We start from the raw sequence: 27,728 nt of genomic DNA, 5'->3' as shown, positions 1-27,728 counted from the left end.
ACGTTTTCAGGGATTTTCGGAAGACCGAGGAGGATTTCTCCGCTCTTATTTCTCGTGCCTTGAAACACTTGTGTATAGGCGCGTTATAAATGCCATATCATATCATATCATATCATATATCATATCTTAGGGCAGGGCATGGGGGGAATGTAGTTCACTTTTAGTAAGTTGAAGGTGATGGATACCAATTGCACAAGCTTGGAGGTGGTTTTGTGTCATAACTCAGAACATGTAATAGCAAACACCCAAAACAGATAATGAACATTACTGCATACCTCAATTGTTGACCAGGGTTTCATTTGGTGGATCTACATCTGGGACGTATGTTATTATTTGAATGGTCACATTTCATTTCCCTACTAAATAAAATGTTCATACTAAGTAATTGTGCAAGCTGGTGCCTTTCCAAGAGAGGTAATAGCTTTTGACCAGTGATTTTACATTAATTTTCTAGAGAGATCCATAAATAATTATGCACAGTACAGTGGCAAATAGGCTGTTATTAACATTGTGTTGATACATCATTAATTTTTCTACTATGTATACAAAACATGGTTTACTTGTGTTATATGACTCTTATTAAACTTGCTCCCTTATTAGTTATTTTATCTTTCCCAGTAATGTTTCTGGCGTAGTGCTGGTAAATTATTATTATTATTATTATTATTATTATTATTATTATTATTATTATTATTATTATTATTATTATTATTATGCACTTTTCAGCAGTTTAGGTTAATACAATTTACTCAAACTAAATATAATGTGAAAACAGTTTTATATACAAGGTGAGTTAAACCAAGGGGTGTCTTACCTGCTAGTCCTCAGGACTTGACATCCAGGTGCCCAGGCCACGGCCATCGCTTTTGGATCCAGTTACTGGGGGTGGACCAGTGCGTGAGGATCACCTGGGTGAGGGTTCTTCGGGGGTTGGGGGCAGGCAGCCGATGGTGAGACGCGGTATTCCCCCCTTTTTTGTTCATCTACCTCATCCTATTATTTAGGATTTTCTGAAGTCCCAACCCCACCCTTTCACACAAACACTGGGCCGAGGAAGGGGTTGACTCAGGGTAACCAGACTATCAATCTCACATAGTACTGGACATGTCCGGTTAATGGGTTCATACAAAGTCAGGCACTTTACACTAAGTGCATGAACCTGATACCAGTTAGCTCTCCTTACACTAATAAAAGGCAACAGCTAAAGACACACTCTGAGCAAGGCGTAACACGAGTATGAGCAGAACCTTCCAGGACGAAGGCACACCTACTGGAGCAGAGCAACGGACCAAGGGACTAGAGCAGTGGCCCCGATAACCCCAAGGTTTCCCTACTAGAGGTTGTTGCCTCTGACAGACCATGAAAGATACGTGGAGTTGCATTGTGTTTCAAGGACACCAGCTACCCTCCTGGTTGAACGACAGAGTTGGGGAGGCAAGGCCCAGCCTGTGGTACTAACCTTGACGCGTAAATTGGAAATAGCAAAACAAGAAAGAAGTGCACACAGCCAGTGAGGTGGCAAGCAACCGGAGAGGCTGATGTGTGTTGAAGCAAATGAAGTAGCAACATTGTATCACAAGTGAAGGCTGTGCATGTGTGGATAAGACGCGAAGAAAGGCAGACCTGTGAATTAACTTTGAAGTAAAAGGCAGCTGTGAGATCATCGATAGTAAGTAACGGAGTGGTACGGCCAAATGAAGTAGCCCATTCGAAAATCTCAGTGAAAGGTACATTGTTTTAATCTATGACGCAAGCAAACAGCAAAAGTGAATTAAGCGACAGTGAATGTGAACTTTGAGTTGAAGTTGTCCTGCGGTGGTCTGTAAAGAGAGCCACGCACATTCAAAAGTCTTGGACATCCAAAAGGGGTCCAAGCCCAATTGAGGGACACGCGAAGTACAATACGCTTAGGGAAGGGAGCCCCCTTGCAAGTTGGTTTTGAACTGTGATGTGAGAGGTCTGAGACCGACAGAGGGGGACCTTCGTCAACTGTGTGCTGTAAGGTCTGAGCCCGGCAGAGGGGCAACTTTGTGAACTTTACTTTGGAATACAATTTTGAAAGTCAAGAAAGAGACTTTAACGTGGAAGGACATGCAGGCCTCAATCTATGGTTTGAAACTGCTTAGAGTGTTAGAAACCGAGCCAGAGTGTGTCATCCTGCCTACAAGGACAGCCTTACTCTGTAAGGTTTAACACAAGCAGGAGAGCTGGTTCAACTACCTTTATTCTTTTGAACACGGATTGTTCCTTTGCATACATTTCCCCTTTTTACACTTTTTGTACAAGAGATAGGGCAGGCAATAGGTTTCAGGCATGAAGTAATGTCCTATGATTTTAAAGATTGATTAGATTTTACCGCTTTCATTTTCAAGCTAAAAGATGGGGTGTGTTATTTTTCTAGAACGTTATTGGTTTTGGATAAACCACTGAATGTGTAAGAATAGTCCATATTCACCTTGCTTTTCACTTCTCTGATGCCATTTCACTATGAGCATGGTATAACAGTGTTTTGTGCATACATGAAATAGAGAAGATATATAGGATATGCTTCACCTTAAACTGAAAAATAATGGACAGCCTGTTTTGTTAAGACAATGTACAAATATGTGACTCAGAAACAAAACTACAATGAAACAAATCTAAAAATAAATACTAGAACAGGGAAATTAGAGTAAAATAAAGTAAAAGTAAAGTTCTATAGATTTAAAGTATTATGTTACCCGTATGAATACTATCTTCTCTCCAACTTTGTATCTTCCTTGTGACAGACGTTCCAAACAGAACTTGTTGGGGCATTTACATGGAGGTTCTTCAGAAATTCGTTTCACCTGAAAGACAGTAGTCAAAATATCATTAAGTTAATGGAATATTGAGAACTAAATTATGGAAGGATATCTTCCTTCCACAGCAATCTACTTTCAATGAATTGATAATGAACACAAAGATAAATGACAGAGAGCGACTAGTTTTTTTCATTATGGAAAATTATTATATATCATTCCCATTCGTAAAAACAAATGTTTTAATGTACATACAACAGAGAAATAATTTACCTGTGAAAATGTGTTTTCTTATTTTTTCAATAGGCCAATAAAATATAGTTGTTCAAATTAGCCTTCCAATTTTTTTTTTTAAATATGCGATACCAAAATAGCATGGGTGTGTTTACATGTGTTTTAGCTTTAGTATTTTCCCTGCTTACTGTCTTTGTATTCCCTTATGCTTTGTTCTGTCGCCAATATTTTATTTAAGATGTTTTGGTTTTGATTGGACTTTGTAGCGCAGTACATTGCCCTTTGAGTTTGTCAGACTCATCATATCATATCATAGCATTATTAATAGTTGAGTTAAATTAACATGTGCAGTAAACGCTTTGTTAACCTACACTTTATTAACTCTTGTAGGGGAGGATTGGTCCAAAAGACCCCCCTTGCCTACGTCCCTTCCCCAGGTGAGGGCCATGGCTCATCGGGCGTCCCCTCATACCACCAGGGCCCAGGTGGTGGAGGGCTCACCTGCTGAAGACATTGCCCACACGTATTGAATTTAGCTAGGCCTCAGAAACCATTTTGTCTAATAAAGATGGTGTGAGCTCAGCGCACTGTAGCGCGGCCCCCACCCTCGGAGAGTTTCAATTATCCCTGTGGCCGCAGCTCCCTGGCAGATCCGCTGTGAGCCCGTTCCCACGAACAAGACGGACATGAGCTAGTGTAAGATACTAACACTGTAACATTTCACCTTCCGCAGTGTATCACTGCTCCCAGCATGACCTGGCCAGCGAGCCCTGGGTGAAAAAGAGAACTGCAAAACGGTCCTCGGATAAAAGCAAAAGTTCCCAAATATTAATGCCAAGACTACTTGCAAAGCTTGCATTTCTCCACAAAACTTCTTCTATTAAGGAAACCTGTAAAATGTATAAATATGGTAGAATGCATGCTTACGTGACATTAGCAATGAAGAACCCACACCACTGCAGTTGGGTGCTAACAATAAAAGAGCGTGCCAGGGGACTATTCGTTATGTGTATCCTTGAAAAGCTTACACCCCATGGTCCCGCACCATAACCGAACTAATGCTGCTAGAGTGCAAGGGAAGACGAATATAACCACACAGAGGGCTCATGTGAAGGACGCGCGAGAATGCACCTGTCATGCGTGTATGTCTAAGCCCCTTATGTGCCACTACCGTCACGTACGGTGGCGAGTCATTTTCTATGTGCTCCACCAACCTTACTACTACCTCACTTACTGCAAATGTATATGCATATAACTAAATGTTGTAGTTGTTAAAACATACTGTACAAATAATGTGCTCAGACTGGCTATATTTGAGAGACATTTAGCAAAGTTAAAATGTATGTTTTCGACTGATCCAAATGAGTATTATAGAGTGTTCAAATGTTTATGATGTTTTCACCTAAAGTCGGCAACACACGAGGAAGATACCTTTGTGAACATGTGCAAGGCCATTCCCCCTCCCACCCTGCGGAGACTGCCAAACAAGAGAGCAGAGGCCCGCGCCGCGCTGCTCCACCTCCCCCAACTAGGCTGGAGCCGCTTCAAAGATTGGTAGTCCCCTCTGCAACGCCCAAGGCCACGGCCTGCCACCTGCATTATTTACAGCACAGCAGTAAACCTCCGCCTGAATACACAAATCCACAGGCGCCCCCTCTTAATCCCCACAACCCACCGGATCACCTTAGACTTATGGCCCTGTGCCCTCTGCTTCCTATGCTCACTTAAACACAGTAAAGACTCCACCTTTGTAATTGCATTGTTCTTTCAGTTACCAGTGCCCCCTATTGCCCTGATCGTGAATTTCCCCCTGTTTCCCCCCCCCTCTTTTTGTCTCCCTACAGGAGACACCAGAAAAAGGTTTTTTTTGAAAAAATTTCGATCATGTTCAGCTGAATTCTGAACCTTGGCAATCCAGCCTGTATCTAAAATCAACGGTCCTGACGAAGATGGCACAAATCTCTATCGCCATTGAAACCGGTCGACCCTTTTCGGTCATGAGGGCTCTCATGACCCACTTCTGATCTCTTGCACACCGACAGAGAGATTTTCCTCCTGAATAACGTGTTGCAGCATTTGACAGACGTACGAAAAGCATATAATAATGTGCAGGAAGAGGTGGATGAGGAGGCACAGACAACAGCAAACAATGCTAATGAGCAGAATGGCTGAATATGAACTTGTGTGTGACAGTAATAGAGATGAATGAAAAAAAAAAATGGCTAATAAGTATACTTGTATTTTTTGTATATTCCAAAAAAAAAAATGTTTTCCACTTGTGAAAGTATATGTAATTAATGATATGATAAAATTATGAAGTGTTTACACCCTTGTCTGTGCATCCCCATCCCCACAACCCTACCCGCTTCCATTCCCTTTCAATATATACTGGCACTGGTAGTGCCAACAAAATGTTTACATTCATGCACTTAATGCACTTTTATATCTCAAACAGGAGCTACCATGGCATCTAACGGGCAGCCTGCAACGGATAGATTTACTAGATTTAGAGAGTGGTTAACTGAGAGATGCAGATATTCGTATGAGTGTGGATTATCTGTGTGTATTACATTGTTTTTTACAATAATGTTTGGCCTGGTTACATATTGGTTCATAGCGTTCATCTCTATCGAGATGAACGAGGGGGGAGGGATTAACAGCAGTACTGTGATCAATGCAACCACGAGTGTAAATACTAAGGAAGGTGACTTTTTGGTATGGGACGGAACTAAACTTGTATGGGGTTATTATACCACACCATCCAATGCTGTCATCTCAAAACATGAAGGGCTACAAGGTGAAATGCAAAATAACACGGTGTCTCCGCCAAAGATATCTAATTACAATGCTTGCAGTTTAAATGACCGAAACCCGTCCGCTATATCCTGGTTCTATAACACCCCCACCAGCCAGCCTGCCCCCATAGCAAAAAGCACACTGACAGATAACGTCAAGGAAGAAAAGGAAAGGATGAGAGCAACACACAAAATATTATATGATTACTGGGCAAAGGGGGGCGGGAACGAGAAAGGGGGGCCCATTTTGTCTATTGCCCATGAGGCTGGGAAGTACATGAGGAACAAAAATAACAGACGAAAAAGGGAAGTGGGGAGGAGGAAGTATGATGAGTACTATGGGTTAGGACTAGATAAAATGGAAGACCCACGACATCCCCACCAGACGAATAAATGGTATGCGGATATGAGTGCAACAGCTAAACAAACAACAAATGAGAGCTGCTATGTCTGCTCCCTCATCCCCCATGCTTCAGGTACACCCAAGGTATTGTTACCCAAAGAGTTGCCTATTGTAGATGCCCAATGTCTCCGGCATCTCACGTTGTGCAGGATTAAGAACACCTTCCAGGCACATGAAGTTACTTTTAGAATGCTGCAGAACGAGAAAACTTGCTACCCAAAGACGGTAGGAGTGGTATGTCTGGAAGAACCATTTTTTGTGATACAAGGGACACTTTTTTCGGACAACAAGTGGAAGGATGAAGAAGTACTGTGTAAAGCTGAAGCGCTGAGGGGTGTGGCACCAGAGAAATTGCAATGGATAGAAGAAACGTGCACATCAGTATGGAAGGAACACATTTCAAAACTAACTTGGGTAACAGCCATTGAAAAACCCTTCAAGCTGCAGAACGAAATAGACTATGAACTATGTTTTAAAGGAGAGGGGAAAACCTCCATGGGGACAAACAAGAACTGTAACAAGACCCTCACCATCCCAGATCTGAGAAAAGGGACAGCGGCCCTGATGGACACGTATTGGGTATGCGGCAACCAGGCATACCTGCACCTCCCCCAGTCATGGAGTGGCAGCTGCTCAATGGCCACTCTGCACTCAGCCCTAATGGTAATCCCAGAAAGCCACATTGATGGGAGCAAAAGGACACAAGAAAACACCCAACAGAGTGCGACCCAGCCGACTGCAGAGTCAAAAATATATGTCCTGTCTTCCGGGAACAAGGAATAGGTGCTGTCCCGAAACAGACGAGCATCAAATTACATATCAAAGGCATCATCAGAGTTGCTGGCACAGATCCCAAACAGTTATCGATTATTCAGCTCGGCAGAAACATTCTTTGCCTCACTCATCCCAAGTATCCAGGCCAGAGCAAACGCAAAATGGCTCCAGATAACACGTTGGGAGCTGATCCAGCTGGCAAATGACACTGAAGAAGGGTTCAACGTAATAAAAGTGGAACTAAGAGCTTTACGGCTGATGACCATGCAAAACAGCTATGTCTTGGACCAGTTGACGGCGATGGATGGAGGTGTTTGCCGAAAAATCGGAAGTGCCTGCTGCACTTTCGTACCTTCTGAAGACGCAGAAAACGGCTCCCTGTCCCATGTGATCGAAGCAGTACACAACCTAGGAGAAAGGATGAAAATGGAAGGTGGAGCAGAAGAAAGCACATGGTTCGACAATATCTTCTCCTGGGTTCCCTCATGGCTGGGAATGACTGTGACATTTTTGATGCCAGATGTGGTGTTCCTCCTCTTTATTTTTTGCCTGTGCCACGTGGGTCTTCGATGTTGTGCTAACGCAGTACCTAATGGTGCAATGATGATGGTGACAATGGGCAACACCCGTGGTACAATACAAACTATGCAGGAAGTGTAGCTACAAACAGGAACTGATGACACACCCAGGTATCAGCTAGTGCCCAGGTATCATGACAAGGATATCGTAGACAAATTGTGGCATACCACCATCAGAGAGCCCCGTATACTAGAATGGTACCAGGAGGTGTGGGTAGACTTGGAAGGAGAGAGCGGATGTATATACCTAACCTGTACCCCAGATGAATATGCTAGGAGGGGTGAGAGCTTAAGGGGGGTGTGCAGAGCGTGGATGCCCATAAAAGGCACACCAGCATGGGATGACACAATCATTGACGGAGTGTAGGAGATTGGAAGAGTTAAAGAATTTGTTACTTAAGTAACGAAAGGGGGGAAATGTAGGGGAGGATTGGTCCAAAAGACCCCCCTTGCCTACGTCCCCCAGGTGAGGGCCATGGCTCATCGGGCGTCCCCTCATACCACCAGGGCCCAGGTGGTGGAGGGCTCACCTGCTGAAGACATTGCCCACACGTATTGAATTTAGCTAGGCCTCAGAAACCATTTTGTCTAATAAAGATGGTGTGAGCTCAGCGCACTGTAGCGCGGCCCCCACCCTCGGAGAGTTTCAATTATCCCTGTGGCCGCAGCTCCCTGGCAGATCCGCTGTGAGCCCGTTCCCACGAACAAGACGGACATGAGCTAGTGTAAGATACTAACACTGTAACATTTCACCTTCCGCAGTGTATCACTGCTCCCAGCATGACCTGGCCAGCGAGCCCTGGGTGAAAAAGAGAACTGCAAAACGGTCCTCGGATAAAAGCAAAAGTTCCCAAATATTAATGCCAAGACTACTTGCAAAGCTTGCATTTCTCCACAAAACTTCTTCTATTAAGGAAACCTGTAAAATGTATAAATATGGTAGAATGCATGCTTACGTGACATTAGCAATGAAGAACCCACACCACTGCAGTTGGGTGCTAACAATAAAAGAGCGTGCCAGGGGACTATTCGTTATGTGTATCCTTGAAAAGCTTACACCCCATGGTCCCGCACCATAACCGAACTAATGCTGCTAGAGTGCAAGGGAAGACGAATATAACCACACAGAGGGCTCATGTGAAGGACGCGCGAGAATGCACCTGTCATGCGTGTATGTCTAAGCCCCTTATGTGCCACTACCGTCACGTACGGTGGCGAGTCATTTTCTATGTGCTCCACCAACCTCACTACTACCTCACTTACTGCAAATGTATATGCATATAACTAAATGTTGTAGTTGTTAAAACATACTGTACAAATAATGTGCTCAGACTGGCTATATTTGAGAGACATTTAGCAAAGTTAAAATGTATGTTTTCGACTGATCCAAATGAGTATTATAGAGTGTTCAAATGTTTATGATGTTTTCACCTAAAGTCGGCAACACACGAGGAAGATACCTTTGTGAACATGTGCAAGGCCATTCCCCCTCCCACCCTGCGGAGACTGCCAAACAAGAGAGCAGAGGCCCGCGCCGCGCTGCTCCACCTCCCCCAACTAGGCTGGAGCCGCTTCAAAGATTGGTAGTCCCCTCTGCAACACCCAAGGCCACGGCCTGCCACCTGCATTGTTTACAGCACAGCAGTAAACCTCCGCCTGAATACACAAATCCACAGGCGCCCCCTCTTAATCCCCACAACCCACCGGATCACCTTAGACTTATGGCCCTGTGCCCTCTGCTTCCTATGCTCACTTAAACACAGTAAAGACTCCACCTTTGTAATTGCATTGTTCTTTCAGTTACCAGTGCCCCCTATTGCCCTGATCGTGAATTTCCCCCTGTTTCCCCCCCCCTCTTTTTGTCTCCCTACAGGAGACACCAGAAAAAGGTTTTTTTTGAAAAAATTTCGATCATGTTCAGCTGAATTCTGAACCTTGGCAATCCAGCCTGTATCTAAAATCAACGGTCCTGACGAAGATGGCACAAATCTCTATCGCCATTGAAACCGGTCGACCCTTTTCGGTCATGAGGGCTCTCATGACCCACTTCTGATCTCTTGCACACCGACAGAGAGATTTTCCTCCTGAATAACGTGTTGCAGCACGCCCGGCACCACCGAGTGAGCTCAACACTTTTACAAGAGCCTTTTTTTAGCCCCCCAGCCTTTCCCTGGCTGTGTTTTATCTCTCCATCCACCAGTGGTCTCTCCAGACGAATTGTTTTTCATCCCAACCTTAGTGACCCACGGGCACCAGTAAAGTTATACACTTTGGAAAGGAAAAAACAGTTGACCTGCCCAGCAGGTTGTACCTACCCTCTAGATCAAGCAGCCCCAAGGTCTAATCCACACCTTGTTGAACATTGCTCAACCATCTGGAGAATACCATTTTTTTTAATTCTCTGTTTTCTCTCTCTTTTTTTTTTTTTTTTTTGGACAACATGTGTCAGTCATTGGACACAGCCACCAGTATAGAAGGCTGAGGGACAGCTTTCTCCTCTATATCTTTTTAGTAGGCGATACACCACGCGCTACCCAGGGACAGACACCCCCGCCAGGGCTAGGGTGTTCTTCCTGAGGGATAGGTACGCCGAGTTGGGTGCCCCCCCTCCTTTTCTGTGTTTGAGTGTGAGCACTCCATTTTACCAATGTGTTAGCATACCTAAGATGCACCTTAAATGTCCCTCTTCCTAATATAACCGTTTTTGTTGTGATATCATATGTTCTCCTTGTTAACGGTTTAAAGGACGATCACGGTTTTACCGTGCACTTTAGCTTTCCAAGCATTCCCTGTTGTTTTCAACCTGTGCAATTAGGACACCCAATACTGTGGCAACATACAGCAGCCCATTCATAACGACTTCTAACAAGACAGAAAGACATGTACCACCCGTCCCATGCCCTGAGACTTAGCCCCTCGACCTATGGTACCGGTCAACAGGACACTGGTACCACGCACTGATGAATCACCATCAAACCCCTCACAAGGTGCATTCCTCCTGTGTTGCATTAACCTGTAGAATAACCTATTGAAAGATTTACTAAAGAAGATAATATTGCAATAACTGAATGACTGTGGTGTGCATGGCCTAGGGCAAATAAGTCAGGAAAAGACATTAATCTCTGACACTGGCCACAATGGCACAACAACACCGCCCGGATGAACTCAGCTGACCTGCCAGGCCCAGCCCAACCCACAAGGCTGACCAGTGACGTCCTCCAGCCAAGGCCAACCACATCGCAGCAGCGCCTATAGCTAGTCATCGCCACCCAATCCCATTGAACTTGTGCCCCTTATAGTATGTAGGTTCTGATGACTTGTTTTGTAAATATATACGCCTGTCTTTGCTATTGTCAGACAGAGCGCTCTCGGAGTTTGCAGAGTTCTTTGCATGCCCTATTCTGATTGATAAACTCCCATTTACGCTCACCCGCACTCTGTCTTGGCCTTATTCCCATTCTGGGAGAGTCCTTCATTGTCTCTCATTGCGGGGAGGATCGTGCTGGTTGGGGGCGCTTGCCTTCACTCTCTAGTAAGCAACACCTCTGTTGCTGGTAACAGTAACATTCCAGTTAAGTAAATGGGCAGAAGCCAATATTTTGGACCCAGATAATTGTGCAAACAGGCCGGGAAGATTGGCTACCTGGCCTGTATGCTTTGTTATTCAGCTCCTACTACCAACATTCAGTCAACCTGCATTTATGATTATCTTGTAACAAAAGGTTACTAATGGTGTCTTAAAATTGAGCTTTTACTGTATAACAAAAACGTTGCATTTCTTTTCAGGTGGAATAGAATATATCAATCACCCCGCATTGGGGGCGGGGAGGTTGTACCAGCCAGTACAACCCCTGTAGATGGCTGATAGCTATCGGCATGCCAGGCTTTCATCAGGAGTGTGAAAAGTTTAAATGTTTTCCTTTTTTTAGCGGTGATTGTCTGTGCGCATCTTGATATTGCCCTATTTCCAGTAAACAAAGAAAAAGAAGATGGCGCCCCACCATAGTAAATAGAAAAGTGACTTAGGGTCTCATCACGAGTGGGCATATCCCGGTCGTAAATCCACAGGTATACCGCCCAATGCAAATAGCGTTACCACAACTTGGTCTTGAGCTATTAGCATCGGATCCCAAGTTGTGTCAATGCTGGTAATTCCCATTTCTTCCCCCGAGTCCATAGGATCGTATGGGGCATTTTCTGCGCATTTACCGTGGCGCAAATTGATGACAGCAGTGGGATAAGCAGGCATTCAATGATGACAATTGATGATGACGAAAAATATTCCCTGTTACATAATTATACGTATAAATCCCTCATTCACTTCTGATTCTTCTTTTTCTCATTCTTATGCTTCAGATGTCCCCTCTATTTGATTCTCTCTTGGCTCCTCAATTTGCTGCAAGTGTGCCTAGGGTGACAACTCTTTAGCTGATTAATATGGACCCATTTCTTTTCTGTCAATTTGCCTTTGGGGATGCAGATTCTGTAGGCGACAGGTGTAATTGTATCTAAAATTTCAAAAGGACTGTGCCAACTGGGCAAAAATGTGCACTCTTTGGTCTGGTTCCTTTGGAAATTGTACAAGAAGATCCTGTCTCCTACTTGGTATTCCTTTTTGGTTGTTTTTAGATCATATTGAGTCTTCATAACCTCTGCAGATCTTTCCAGATTCCAAAAGCACGTTGAAGGTATTTTCTTAGATTCTCAACATACGCATGAATCGTGGAGGCGTTTATCAGTGTCTGCTCCTGTGTTCTATAGAGCAAATGCTGAGGTAACACCATCCTTCATCCAGTCATCAGCTCAAATGGAGACATCTTAGTTGCAGAAGACGGTGTAGATCTGATGGCCATCAGGACAAGCGGTAATCGGATGTCCCAACTTGGGATTCGACCCATTTGGTAAACAAGCATGTTACGGTTCACATGTACTTGTTCCCCCTAGAGGAGCGAACCACGGGCCCAATGAAATCTACTTGTAAATCTGACCAGGGCAGTGTCATCCCCTTCTTCTGGAGGGGACCTCAGTGTGTGAGTGATGTTGGCTGAAATTGTGCACACACAATACACCCCTTCAAGGATTGGTCGAGGTCCTGCCCCATGTGTGGCCAGTATGGAACCTCTCGCAAGATTTCTAAAGTAGTGAGAAACCCCTGATGACCGGCTGGGACCGGGTCATGCGCGTGACTTAGCAGCAGGGTTCGGAATGAGGTAGGGACCACCCACTGGTCACAGCCAGATATGGATCTCCTTACCAACAAACCATCTTGGATTTAGAACATTTTTGGACATTTCATCAACACTCTCAGGTCCTCTTTCCCAATGTGATCAGTATCTGACAGGGGAAATTTTTCAGGGTCCTCAATGTGTTGATCAAATTTACCAATAATCAAATCCCATTTTTGTGCCGTGATTAAATCAGCATCTGGGGTCGCCTTACTCCACTGGGCAGTTGAGAGTTCATTGTGAGCATTTGTCTGGGACCTAGTGATAGCCGTGACCTGCATTTCCCCCAACAGGGACTCGATCTCAAGGAGATCCACCTGGATGGCTCTGATTTTGGCCAGCTGATCAGCTAGGTCATTTCCAGTTTTGTCTGGCCACTCTATTCTGGAGTGACCCTTAATCTTTTTCCAATAGATGGTCATTCCACTAGAGGTGACCAGATCATCAATATTTTGGATGAGCTTGCCATGTTTAAGCGGTTTGTTGTTAGCACATAGCATACCTCTGGTTTTCCAATTAACCACGTGCTCCACGAACCCTTTTCCGGACATAATCTGAATCAGTGATTATGACCAGTTCATGGAGTTGGTGTTGGACGGCAGTGAGGATGGCCTGATGAACTGCCATCAACTCTGCCACCTGACTACTGCAGGGACCGATTTTGTATGCAGCAGAGGGTTCTGGGGCATCATTCACCCAGGCGTTCCCAATGTGGGCCACCAGTTCCTTCTCCCCGTTGTTGTCAACATGGTAGGAGCACCCGTCCACATAAACTGTGGGCATTCCCTCACACTTGTCTTCTTCATAGACTTTGTGCGGGGAATTCAGGTACGCCTCCATGTTGACCTGGGTTTTAAGACTTTCATCCTCAAGACAGTTTTCTCTGGCACAATCATGCAAGTCAGCTAGACCTTGCGTGAGGGGACTCTTCTTGTTTTGGCCATATCTGACCTCCACAGGAAAGCCTTGCATTGACAGAATCCAGGAAGTAATTCTGGAATTACTCACATTTCTGGCCCGGATTCTGTCACTTTGGAGGTATTGCAAAGGCTGGTGGGGAGTCTCCACTATGATGTGTGTTGCCCCTGGATAAACGGGCGGTAATTTTTCAATGCCCACACGTTGCCAGGAGTGCCTTCTTACAATCGTTGAATTTTTCCTCAACAGAGGATAAAGTCTTGCTTTCATAGGAGATTACTTTATTGGCCTTGCAGAGCTGTGGGGTCTTTTAGTTTTCGGAGTGCTTCCACTTTCTTCTCCTGAAGACAGAGACCCTCAGGAGTTATCTCATGCCCCAAGAATTTGAAACGGGTCCTGCACCACTGTGCCATTTGGAAGGAGAGTTTTGCTCCGGCAACCCTCAACTGTGTCAGAACATAATGGATTTCCGCTGTGTGTTCCTCCACAGTTGAGCTATTTATCAAAACATCATCCACATAGGCCAGGTTACTCCTTTCACCAAAGTCGGTCATAGCCTTATGTAGGAAGATATTGAAATCGTTCCCAGAGTTGATGTATCTGAAGGGAGTCTGGGTCCACGTGTACTGCTTACCCCCTGAAGGTAAAGGCCAGCTTGTATTGATCCTCCCTACTGATAGCACGGTCCAGTACCCATTGGTCAGGTCAATGGCAGTGTATACTTTTGCCCCCTGGATCTGGGCCAGTCCTTGGTCAATATATGGGAGAGGCCATAGGGACATATGGACCCGTTTATTTAGCTCCCTAAGGTCAGCACAGAGTCTCCACTGGCCGGATTATTAAAGGTGCTGTGGACTGGATGAATTATCCCATGAGACTCAAGGTTTTTGATGATTTCCGTCAGGGACTCCATGGATGCGAGAGGCAAGTGGTATTGCTTCACAAACACTGGAGTCATTCCAGGGTCCGTGGGAATTGTTGTTGTGTGGATTTCAGTGGACGAGTTGAGCATTCTGAACAGCAACAGAGTGACTGCTAAGAAGAATGCCTGGAACCACACTGGCCTGTACTGAGTGTAAGCTGCTTTGTAAAAAAAACAGGCACAGGACACATTTAGTTGCAGTGCCAGGAGTCAGTCGCAGGAAAACGGGACCCATCAACAAGTTATGCAACCTATAGTATATCAGGAAAATGGGTAACAATATTCTGATCCCCTTCATCTCTGCACTATTTGTCTCAAAGATGATCTAGAGCACATAAACATTGGCTTCATGCCCTTCCCTCCTCTTCATGACCAAGTGCGCTCATAGGTGCAAAGGTCCTTAGCTATTTCTAAACACTGGAGCCCAAGTACCCAGAACGGCTGGAGTGCATTAGGCCATTCAGGAACAGGGAATTATGGCAGATGTAGTCTGAGTCCTGCACATCCCCAGCAATCAGTGGTAAAGATTAGTAAGGTGTCCACATTATTAAGCCAGTAGCAGACATAGTTGTGGAATAGTCATGATGTGCCTCCAAGAGAGAGGAGGCTTCTGAAAACAGAGCTCTGTTACAGTGAGTCCTCCACTCAGAATGAATCTCCCATATTTGGTTCTAGTAAGCCCAGGTTTTATGACTGGTGTGAGGACACATGGTACTCCAAGAACATTCAAAATATCACTTGTAAATAATGTTTCCATGTTGCCTTCATAAAAATACAATTAAACAGTCTGTTCTTTTTTAGCCCAGTCTACAATAACAGCTACATACGTCCTCCATCTCTGAAATGTTTCCAACAACTGCTAATACGGTTTAGCATTTGGGCCTTCTGTAAGCTACTAAATCTGGCCCCTGAATTCCATTGCTGAATCTTCAGAAACGTTTGAAAAGTTCTTAATATCATGCATGCAGTAAACATTGGGTAATTTGAGTTTTGGGCAAACATATCCGCCTGGACCTATTCACCTCCTCCTTCCTCCCTGTTGTACCAAACAACCATAAAATGAATTTAAAACTGTTCTGCAGTGAACTAAAAAACTAGTGCTAATTATACAAGAGCAAAACCTAGGATTTAAAGATAGGTGTGTTCGTGGGTGCAGGGAGACATATTCGTTGTTTACTTGCAGCCCCCCCCTTTAAAGGAAATATTAATTTAATAGATGAACATATAGTTTTCTCTCACTAATGAGATGCTAATTGCATGACACAGTGCATCAGGTTGTTGCTTAATAAAAGGTGCATCAGGTTGTTGCTAATAAAAGGAAAACCATTAAACAATATAACATTTTTATAACATTTACAAAATAAGTTGCATGAGGGGTAAAAAAAACGATGGCCTTTCGGTCGTTAAAAATGCCACTGGCACCCTTTAATTAATATGTGCAGCAATGCACGTGCACACCTTATATCCCATCAACATGTACGTCGTTGTTTTACAGAAATACTAAAATACAGTGTAATTATTGAGTAGCTCTTTAATTCTTTCTTACATATAGGCGTCATCACTGTGTTACATAACATCATACTTACGGCCTCATCCAATAGTTTTCCTGTGCTCTTTTTCACAGGGGACTTTGTTGGAGATGGTGACGGGGATGGGGGAGGCGGTGAACGTGTTTCTTCTTGTTCAATCTCTTTTTCCAATTGTATTAAACCAGGAGGCTCTACGCCATATCTGAAAATAAAAACAGATTCACATTATCGCATAATGAAGATATACATAAACAAGGAGACACAAATGTCCTTTGCATAACACTACTCCTGGGTAAATCATGATATGATAGAACTAAATGATCTTTATTGAATGCATTCAAATTCCCTGACATATACATTCCTTTTGCACACCCTTTGTATGATGTGCAGATGATGTTTTGATATTCTTAGTTCCCGGCTTAGAATTAGTTTTCAAATAGCAATCATGAACGTGCCGGGCTTATTACATATGTGTTACAATGCTAAATCACACGCTCAGTACATTTTAACACTTAATTTTGTACCATATATCTATTATTAGGTAGGCCACTCTAACATATATATCTAATAAGATATTTCACAGAGTATATATAACATGACAACATATAACATGCCTTCATTATCAGTCAAAGGTGCATTGGTAGATGAGTAAAAGCATTGGTCTCTGACATCAGGGCAGCCTGCACTTCACAAGTTTAATGTATTCGTATTATGTTGATACATCAAGTACCATTGCAACTGAGGCAATAGTAGCACCTATTGGTAGAGTGCTTAGAAGCTGGGGGAGTCTGGCATTAAGTGCCTTATTAGAACACAATATTATTTGTATTAATAGTTTTACTAGTTAGACTAATTTATATGTCCAATAAGTACTGTATTTTACGGGCAAGTCAAGAAACAATCTATATTTCAAAATTAATATTTTAATATGACAGTATCTATAAAGACAGTAATGGGTGTCACCATAATGAGTTACTATAGTGTTTAATCAATTAGTACAGGGGTCTCCGACTCTGGTCCTAGAGACCATCAACCACAACAGATTCTCAGACTAACCACAGATGATGTAGGTAACTGCCTTTTAGATTCATTCTATTGACATTTGTTTGTGAGACTATCATGAAAACATGGATTCGATTAACTACTGAGCAGCAAACGTGAAAACCCCTGCAGGATGCAATATTGCCTCCTGCAAGGGACTAAGAAAATACCTGTCGTTTTAGCACCAGAGGACATTGTACTGACGCTGAGATCAAGATCCAATGTGAGGGAATAGTAAGCTATATGCAGGGCTGTTAGTACATCCATATGTATCACAGAAAATGTAAAGAAGTGAAGCAGATATTTGCAACACATTTTCATCTATCTGAAGTTAAATAAATATGGTTTTGTCAAAGGTATGAATTTAGATGTAAACTAAATAAAAATACAAAATGCCAAAAGACAACCTCAAATTAAAGAACGTCAAACTTTGTGGTATAGCTTCCATCCCACCACTATTTGAAAAGACAGAAACAGGGCAAGCAAGAAATGTACTCGCGGAAGAAGGTGATAAAGGGTGTTCAAACAAAGATCTCATCTATCTGCAAATACTGAGCCCAGTGTCCTGGGCTGTAGTTTGCTCAAGTCTAGTTTACTCAATGATAGGCGCCCCACTGAGCATCTGCACAGTGCTCTGCTCCACAAAATGGGACATGCACAACTGTTTTGGTGCTGGTAGCTTCTGTTTTGACAAGATTGGGCACAATCACAAAAGCACTGGGAGACAATATGATTTCACCACATAATCGGGCTCTACCTTCATCTGGCCTAACAGTACAGCACAGTTTCTGTCAAGTCCCTTTCTAAAGGTTTAACATAGTCGCCTTCTTTCTACATGTCACTGCTATCTTCTGGTCATATGCTTCAATGAGAAGAGGTGGGACAAATGACAGGAAGGAGCAGGAAAAAGAAAACAAAAGGGAGAGGAGAAACGAGTTTGGGGAAGATAGTGCAACTATAGAGGATCTTACTTTCATCCAAGCATGTAGGTTCATTATTTAATGTTGAGACCTTGTTGACGAGGACACAATAACTGGTGACGAGGGATGGGATCCTCTAAGGAGGAATCCAACATTTATTCAGTCTGTGCTCTGTTCAGCATGCTCAGTTTCAATTAACTATTAAATTTCAAGAACAACAATTCACAAAAAACTTAGTTAAAGGGACGTTCTGGTTCCAAGTAAAATCGAAAAACCCCTGAAATTCGCCATGTATGGTAAACTAAGCAACTATAACTTGCACCACCACCGTGCACTGCTAAGACTAACACCCACAACATCAAAGATAACATCACAAATGTCATTGATGACATCACTGATGACATTACATGTGCATTTACTTTTCGGTTTTACTTGGAACCATAACGTCCCTTTAACAAAGTTTTTTCACTGAATTTCATAGGTTTTTAGTAGCGCACCTTAACCATAACGTACCTTTAACAAAGTTTTTTTTACTGAATTTCATAGGTTTTTAGTAGCACAACTTAACAATAATAACTCTGACTTTATGTACAAGTAACATAGAACATACTGAACCCCCTCTACTTAATTCGATGTCCGCAAACTCTTTAAATGTCCGCGGACATGTTCGGACAACAGCACCATTACCCAAAAAGTCTAGGGGGTATGTTTAATTGTTATACCATAACATATGAACATTTTACAAATTCACAAACCAGCACACATACACATTATATGTAGTAATAAATAAGAATTGTAACCCAAATATATAACACACTAACCATTGATTTAAATACAATATGTTCTAAAATTGAATATACCAAAAGAAGTAAGATAGGCTTCCAACATGATTACCTCACAGAAACTCCACAACTAAGAACAAGAGCAGATCTACAGACCACTCAGAAAACACCTTACCTGAAATAGTAAGTGTACTGCATTTTACTGATATATTTGTAAACTTTCTGTATTAGATATAAAAAAAATGATATTATGTTTTTTTTCTGACAGAAATATCTAGTACTCTGGGGTGGCTAGAGGAGCATTTCCCACGTGAGGAAATGTCAGAAGATAGTGAATCTAATGGTAGACACTTTACTATATAAACCAATTAATTAATATTATTTTATATACATTTAACATATATATTTTTTTGTACAGACCATACACAAATTGAAAATACTAAAGAAAAAGCAGCATTGGATAAGACTTTTCAGCACATAGAAGAAAAAATGGACCTACTCTTGGCAAATTTGAATAATTTAAAAAAAATTGTGGAGGATCACTTCAAACAAACAACTACATACCACTGTCCCACATGTACCTGTCCTCCCTCACCATATCCCAGTCAATTATCCCCAAACCCTCTCCATGAACCAAAATGTTTTGATGAGACTTCCATCCCTTCTTCACCTCATATAAATCCTATTGAAACCCCAAATTCTCCTGTTTTTGTTTCAGTTTCTGCCTCACCTTCTCTGTCATAAATTTAACATACATGTAAAATAAAGTAAAATTATTATATTGTGTCCTAATTCATTTCTTGTTTTTTTTTAAAAAGCAGTTGAGGTGGCCGCAGACAGCGCGGGTATCCGGAATGTCCGTGAAGAAATGAAAATGGAGGTGTCCTAAGAACACTATATCTGTCCGTACTGTTCGCTAGCAAGTTGAAACTGTTCTAAGAACACACGTGGTGTCCTGAAATGTTCGTAAAGAAACAAAATGGGGGTGTCCTGAGGACGCTATGCCTGTCTGTATTGTTCACAGGCAAGTTGAAACTGATGTAAGAACACAAGCTGTGTCCTGAAATGTTCGTCAATGGACCAAATGGGGGTGTCCTGAGGACGCTGTCCGTATTGTTCGCTGGCAAGATGAAAGTGTTCTTAGAACACATTATGCGTCCTGGGATGTTCGTAAATAAACAAAATGGGGGTGTCCTGAGGACGCTATGTCTGTCCGTATTGTTCGCAGGCAAGTTGAAACTGTTCTAAGAACACAGGCTGTGTCCTAAAATGTTCGTAAAGAAACAAAATGGGGGTTTCCTGAGGATGCAAAGCCTGTCCGTATTGTTCGCAGGCAAGTTGCACAAGCTGTGTCCTGAAATGTTCCTAAATAAATGAAATAGGGATGTCCTGAGGACACTATACCTGTCCTTACTGTTCGTAGACAGGTTGAAACTGTTCTAAGAACACATCAAGTGTCCCGGGATGTTCGTAAATAAACAAAATGGGGGTGTCCTGAGGGCGCTATGCCTGTCCGTATTGTTCGCAGGCAAGTTGAAACTGTTCTAAGAACACAGGCTGTGTCCTAAAATGTTCGTAAATAAACAAAATGGGGGTGTCCTGAGGACGCTATGCCTGTTTGTACGGTTCATAGGCAGGTTGAAAGTGTTCTAAGAACACATCAAGTGTCCCGGGATGTTCATAAATAAACAGAATGGGGGTGTCCTGAGGACGCTATGCCTGTCCGTATTGTTCGCAGGCAAGTTGAAACTTTTCTAAGAACAAACGCCTGTCCGTAACTGTTCGTTTCACTTGTGACGCACTTTTAATCACTTCAGGACCCGAACAGTGTCCGTAGAACACCAATGCGCATGCGCAAAACAGTTTCAGTGCATTTGGTGTCCTGCGGACACCTGCTCCCTTTGCGAACATGTTCGTGAACCTATCATGTGACCGCGCCCATGATCAGGGTATGTTCTAATTGCGAACAATGTTCGTGTCCCCGAACAATTTAAAACTACATTTTCAAGTAATCTACAATATTTTCCAATAAAAACTCACCATAGAACAAGTCCCACATAGTAATCCTGAGTTTCTACATACTTTTTGTGACTTTTTGAACCCTTTTTTCTGTTCGATCTGTCCGCGGACAGCGCGTATTTCCGTGAACTGCGCACAAGCACCCCTAAAAAAGACCACGCCCTAGAGCTCATTCTCGTTGTGTTTCTGGCTATCCTACAGAGCACAGCACATTTTACTGCCAATTTGCAGATTTTCAACGCCAAGCTGATGGCTTCCATGGCTCCACTCATGCCACCTGGTGCTGCATCGGCCTCAGCACCACCCCCACCCTCTCGCACCACCACCACCTCCCCAATGGCCTGAAGAGGGGAACAGGTGTGAGGATGCACATGAGGATGAAGAGGATGACGAGAATGAGGTAGTGGAAGTCCCTTCTACCAGCACTCAGCGTGAGTCTTGGGTGTGGCGGTTATTTACCATTTGTGGTAATGTTCCTAAGGCGCGTGTGAACCAAGTCACCTGCAACAAGTGCAAAATGGTACTCAGTCACAGGAGGCATGGTTCATACAGCTTTGGGACAACTACCATGAAGCGACACCTAAAGACATTCCACTCTGGGGCCATTCGCAAAGGTTGTATCTTGCGAGGAGCGTAGCAGGTTTACTTCCTCTACTTCATCCTCCGTTTCCGATCCTGTCACCACAAGGAACACTCCTGTGGGACAGCATACTCCTCAAGCTGCCTCACAGGCCATACGCAAAACTGATGACCCTTACCTTTCGAGGGTCACAGTTGTGTGTATGTACTGCGACGCAGTACTGTGCAGGGGGAGACACTTTGTAGTGCTTTTGAGGCTATCGTCTCAGAGCACGAGAAGGTCTGCTCACTACCCAAGTAAAACCCACTCTAACATCTTCCTCTCTCAGCTCGCCCTTTCTTATCCCCGTGGTCGGTGTCCCCCCTTACCCTCCTTTCCCCTCCTCTCCTAGTGTGTCTTGTATAAAAAAACAAAAAAAATATAAAACAACAAAAATAAAAAAGGCTCTTTTCAGAGCCGCCTTTCACAGTTAAAAAATAGAAGTGAAAATAAATGAAGCTGGTCCCTGTGTATTTTTTAGAAGTCCACGGACAGTCTGCGGACATCTAAACATTTTGGGGTGCTACCCTATCATAACCATTGCAGTTTTATCTGGGAGGAAGTGGTGGCTCTGAAAAGAGACTTTTGGTGGTGTTCGTTTGTGTTTGAAAAATTTGAAATGCTCAACACCTACTATAAAATGGATGCTGTAATTCCAAAAAAGGTCGCAATGCATTTTGTACATTTCTCAAAAAAATCTGATTTCCAGGATAAGTAAGATGGACTCCATCTCTGCGAAAAATGTATGTACAACAAAACATAATATTTTCATTGTGAAAAGTGGACATGCCAAAATCTCTTAGAAAGGCAGAAACAGCCTTATTGACATTGCGCCTTGCTTTCTCCATTTGTGGACCAAATGAAGAAGAACAAAGCCACATTTGTCTCTGGGCAATCTGTGAAAAAATTACTTGAGAATTTGGAAACATGTCCATGACCTTCCAAAGTCCTTCTTTCATTGCAAATTGCAAAGAAATTCCAGACACATGTCCTAAACTGTTCCCTCCACAATGAATTACAGTTATGTGTGGATGTTGCTCTGTCTTCAAAGTAGCACAGAGAGGTAGCAAGTCGAACCACTTCATTCCACGTACTACATGCCAGTGCACTTCACATGTGGGAATCCAAGATCTACAGCTACTCCGCAGCTTTCTGCATGCACCTTCAACCAATGTATCCACGAGTCTCCCAAAATCCAAACAATCTGTTTTCTGAAACACACAGCCATAGCTATCTGTTCTTCTCTCAGCAAAAAGAGTATCTGAGAAACTCTCTCCTGGCACAACACACCCACTAAACTTTACTGACCAATCCCTTTCTCTGCTCGTTCTCATTTGCGTGGCTCCCGAACCCAAAAATCCCCAGATGTATAACACCCGATGTCCGCAGACTACCGCCATGTCCGCTGACATATGGACAGTCCTTCTACCATTTCCTTTTCACTTTCTGTGCCATTCCCTCATTGGATATAGCTAAGAAGTCACATGAACATCCACCAATCACATCCAAGACCTCTACATCTAACTGCATCATCATAGATCAGCACTTTAAATGTACTGTTAATCTCTCTGAGTACAAGTGTCATATCATTGGAAAGCACCTTCTACCAGAAATACTGTACAAGTCTCCAAGATGTCTACTTGCAGCTGCATGCATATCCATATGCATGAACACAAACTACAGGTATGCATATTTTCTATATAGTACATGTACAATTTGTATAGATTCATATAAACAGATTAACTGACTTTTAGCTTGTATAATCTATAAAATTAATTTACTGTCATTTTGTCCATCTCCTAAAATCAGCTGTCACTTCCAAAACTATCTGCTATTTAATTTCTTTTTACACACACATTTTCAAAGCATGTTGAACTAACATATTTAAAGTACAATATGAAGAGTTAACATACTCAAACAAATTGCATGCACACAGTATGTTCAAAAATCAAACAACAATACTTGTACAAAAACATAATGTTGGCCTTGATTCATCTCAGATTACAAGAAGTACTCAAAACAAACTACGAAGAGCTCTTTGGAGGAAAACACATTATTGTTTTCGGAGATCTTCTTCAATTGACACCAGTGAAAGATGAGCCTATTTTTAAAACCTTAGGACACAAACTCTGCCGGAAAACTGTTGGCAGCATTGGAAATGTCAACCTTTGGCAACATTTCCAATACAGAGAATTAACAGAAAACATATGGCAATCTGCAGATCTCACTTATGCCAACATCTTAAAAAGTATTAGAGTTGGTATGTTATCTCAAGAAGCACAAGCAATATTGAAAACCAAGCACATTCATGCACTTTATGGCGATAATGCATGTGCTACGGATGTTATGGAACAATTAGCCCACAAAAATGTCAATTGTATGGCCTTAATGCCAACTCTTGCAAGCTGTTTCAAATTCAATGAAACAATGTTAAAAAAAGAAATGCAACCAATACTTGAAATTAGCGCCACAGACAAACTAGACATACATGATATGACACTACCCATGTGTGAACAAGCCACAACGAGACTAAATAGTTTAGAAAATTCAATCTCCAACACAGCTGGAATGGAAAAAATATTAAAATGATCCTTAAATTGCAGAGTAATGCTTAAACGTAACCTTGACATGGATCAAGGACTAGTTAATGGAGCACTGGGTACAGTTGTTGGCTTTCAAAAATACCCACGTGATAACAACATTCCGTTTGTCAATATTCTCTTTGACAAACTTTCAGAATTGAAAAGGATAGGACGCTCAACAGCTCGATTCCTTCTCTTCAAAGAAATGTATGTACGAAGAAAACAATTTTCTCTAACTCTTGCATACGCAGTCACCATTCATAAATCCCAAGGATTTACCCTAGACAAAGCATTGATAGACATTGGTAACACAGTCTTTAAAGAAGGCATGAGCTACGTAGCACTATCACGCTTACGTACACTTGACGGTCTATTTCTAATCAACTTTGATGCAAGTAAAGTAAACGCTGATATTCCTTGCATTTCAGAATACAACAGACTTCGTTCACTATACACCCCCCATCTAAAAACATATCATATTCCACAAAAAGTAAAATGTTCCAAAAGAAACTAAATCAAACAGAAATGCAACAGGATGTCACTGCAAATCCTCCAAAGAGATTAAAAGAAACTAATACTTCATCAAGTACCACAATCAAAAAAGAACCTATTAGGGAAAGTAAACCAGGTACTTCTTCAAAGAAGGAAGACAAACTCCAAAAAAAGCACTCAGATACAGAACTACCTGGTCCATTTAAACTTTCAAATGTAATTGGTGTAAGTTGCTACGCAAATGTAGCAATGAATATTCTATTTCAATTACCACCAATAGTTGAAAACATTTACTTACACAGTACAGACCAATTGTGTTTGTAAATGTTAGTACTTCATAGAAACGCAACAAACACGTATAGTGTTTATGGAATAAGACAACAATTGGACTACTGTGCTGGAATGGTGAAATTCACTATAAACTCACAGGAATATCCACAAGAATTTCTAATGTACTTACTACAAGTACTGGAAAACAAAAACATACCGATAAATGATATCTACCAGATTTCATACATGTGGAAACATACATGCACTCTGTGCAACAATGTGACACAAGAACAAATCCCCAATGAGCGCTTTGTGTATGTATCAATACCTAATTGTGAATCTGTTCCATTTCAGCAACTTGTACACAATTCAAACCATGGTAGATTATGTACTACCTGCAATTTGGTTAATCACTCCACCTTACTAATACAAACACATAGTAAATACGTAATACTAATGCTTCTACGTTACAATGCAGATGGTACCAAAAACAACTGCAAGCTGACTGGATTCACACATGGTCAAGTATCACTTGGTAAAAAAACCTTCACAACAATAGGTATAATCTACCACACAGGAGCCACAACCAATGCAGGTCACTATACTGCATATATAAAAAAAAAATGTGGATGGTTTGAATGTAATGATAGTACCATTACTCTAAAGCAGAGATCACCTGCAAATCTTACAAACACTTATTTAATGTTCTTAAAACCAAAATGTATTAACTAAACTGTACTTAAACATTAACTAAACTTCTATTAAAAAACTATAAACTGTTACAATATGCCAACAGCTATATAACTGCCCCAAGATTCTACAACAACTAAACAGATAAATGAATACCATTAAATTATATCAAACAATAAACAGTTAGAATACGCCAACTGGTATCTAACTACCCCAAGATTTTCAATAACCAAACATATAAACCAATACCACTACATTATAACAAAAAATGGAAAGTTAGAATGCACCAACTGATATCTAACTACCCCAAAATTTTACAATATCCAAACAGATAAATCAATACCACTTAATTATAACAAAAAAACAGACTGTTAGAATATGTCAACAGGTATCTAACTGCTCCATAAATCTACAACAAGCCAATATATAGAGCATTAGACAGAAACAAGTGAACACTGAAAACAAACAAACAAATAGACTTTAGAATAACAAAAACAGGTTTTTTTTTAATCCAACATGGATTTTTTTTTCTCCCACAGACCCAATGATTTTAGCAACAAACACAGAAACTGAGCAAATTGCACAGTACACTGGTTTGTAATCTACTAAATATGAGGGTAAAAAAAAAATGTTGATTATATAATGGTACAAAATACCAATACTAACATGATGTTTTCTTTTATCACAGAAATAAACAAGAAATTAATGTACTCCAGTTACTAAACCAAACAGTAAGTATATTATATTAAGTACAACCATCACAGCAAATCACACCCATAGTGACTGATAACTTTGCTGCCTTTAAAATTGATCTTGTCCATGCACCCAAGACTATAGGCCCTGCCCACAACCACCACAGCATATCACACCCATAGTGACTTATAACTTAGTCACTATGGGTGTGATATGCTGCGGTGATTGTGTCCAGGGCATAGAGTCTTGGGTGCGTGGCCATATGGCCATTCTCCCAAGACTCTATGCCCTGGCCACAACCACTGCAGCATATCACACCCATAGAGTCAAACATTTTAACTATGCCATATTGGCACTTTTAATGTCCGTGGACATGATGAGTGTTCTTAGAACAGTTTCAACTTGCCTACGAACAGTATGGACAGACATAGCGTCCTCAGGACACCCTCATTTTGTTTATTTACGAACATCCCAGGACACATAATGTGTTCTAAGAACACTTTCATCTTGCCAGCGAACAATACGGACAGCTTCCTCAGGACACCCCCATTTCTTCCATTGACAAACATTTCAGGACACATGATGTGGTTTTAGAACAGATTCAACTTGCCTGCGGACAAAACGGACATGCTTACCGTCCTCAGAACACACCCATTTCATTTATTTACGAACATTTCAGGACACCGCAAGTGTTCTTAGAACACTTTCAGCTTGCTTGCGAACAATACATACAGGCGTAGTGTCCTCAGAACACCCCCATTTCATTTATTTAGAACATTTCAGAACATCTGTGTTGTCCGCGGACAAAGCGAACACAACAGGGGGGTCTACCACCTAAATAAATACAACATTTAACCCATTGCTTACTCTCCCACCCTCCCCAAACACTTTTACACACCAACACACTCTACTAAATAGTATTTTTTCCACCAAGTTTCACTGTGCTGTCCGTGGACGTCCGCGAATCCAAGATGGCGTGCATTCCCGAAAATCTGACGTGCTTCACGCTCTTCACCGTCCAATCAGCGAACACATTCCATGTCCGTGGACATGATGCAAGCCGGTTGGCCAATCAGGACACTGTCCGCGGAGCGAACAGGGAAATGTGTCCGCGGACAGAACATAGATATCACTAATTTTTTGTGACCTACTTTTTGGTAATTTTAAAAAAAACTACTGGACGGATTTTCACCAAATTTTGCAAAAGCACACTTTCGGGACCAAGCCGCTGCACAGCAACTTAACCATAACTACATGACCACTACCATGCCATGTAATATTTACACTTAAAAAGCTTTGTGTTAAAGGCACGTTATGGTTAAGTTGCACTAATAAAAACCTATAAAATTCAATGAAAAAAGGGACTTCATGGTTACTAGTAAAACCAAAAAACCTCAGAAATACACCAGTTATGGCAAGATAAGCAACTATAACTCGTGCCACCACCGTGCACTGCAAAGAC

At 42.0% G+C, this 27,728-nt stretch overlaps 1 protein-coding gene across 3 annotated transcripts in view; it reads right to left on the bottom strand.

The window, feature by feature from the left end:
* Nucleotides 1-27,728, bottom strand: part of GAS2 (growth arrest specific 2) — a 1,136,685-nt gene that overhangs the window by 367,420 nt on the left and 741,537 nt on the right. For all 3 annotated transcript variants that reach the window (XM_069623497.1, XM_069623495.1, XM_069623496.1), the window contains exons 6-7: nucleotides 16,216-16,360; nucleotides 2,721-2,828 (exon numbers count right to left, since the gene is read on the bottom strand). In XM_069623497.1, coding sequence (XP_069479598.1) covers nucleotides 2,721-2,828; nucleotides 16,216-16,360 — 253 coding nt within the window. The remainder of the gene's footprint in view (nucleotides 1-2,720; nucleotides 2,829-16,215; nucleotides 16,361-27,728) is intronic.

The sequence above is a fragment of the Ambystoma mexicanum genome, chromosome 11, assembly GCF_040938575.1.
Source record: "Ambystoma mexicanum isolate Mex_15411 chromosome 11, UKY_AmexF1_1, whole genome shotgun sequence".
Classification (NCBI taxonomy): Eukaryota; Metazoa; Chordata; class Amphibia; order Caudata; family Ambystomatidae; genus Ambystoma; species Ambystoma mexicanum.
Note: the sequence above shows the minus strand (reverse complement) of the source record. Positions and strands in the feature narration are given on the sequence as shown.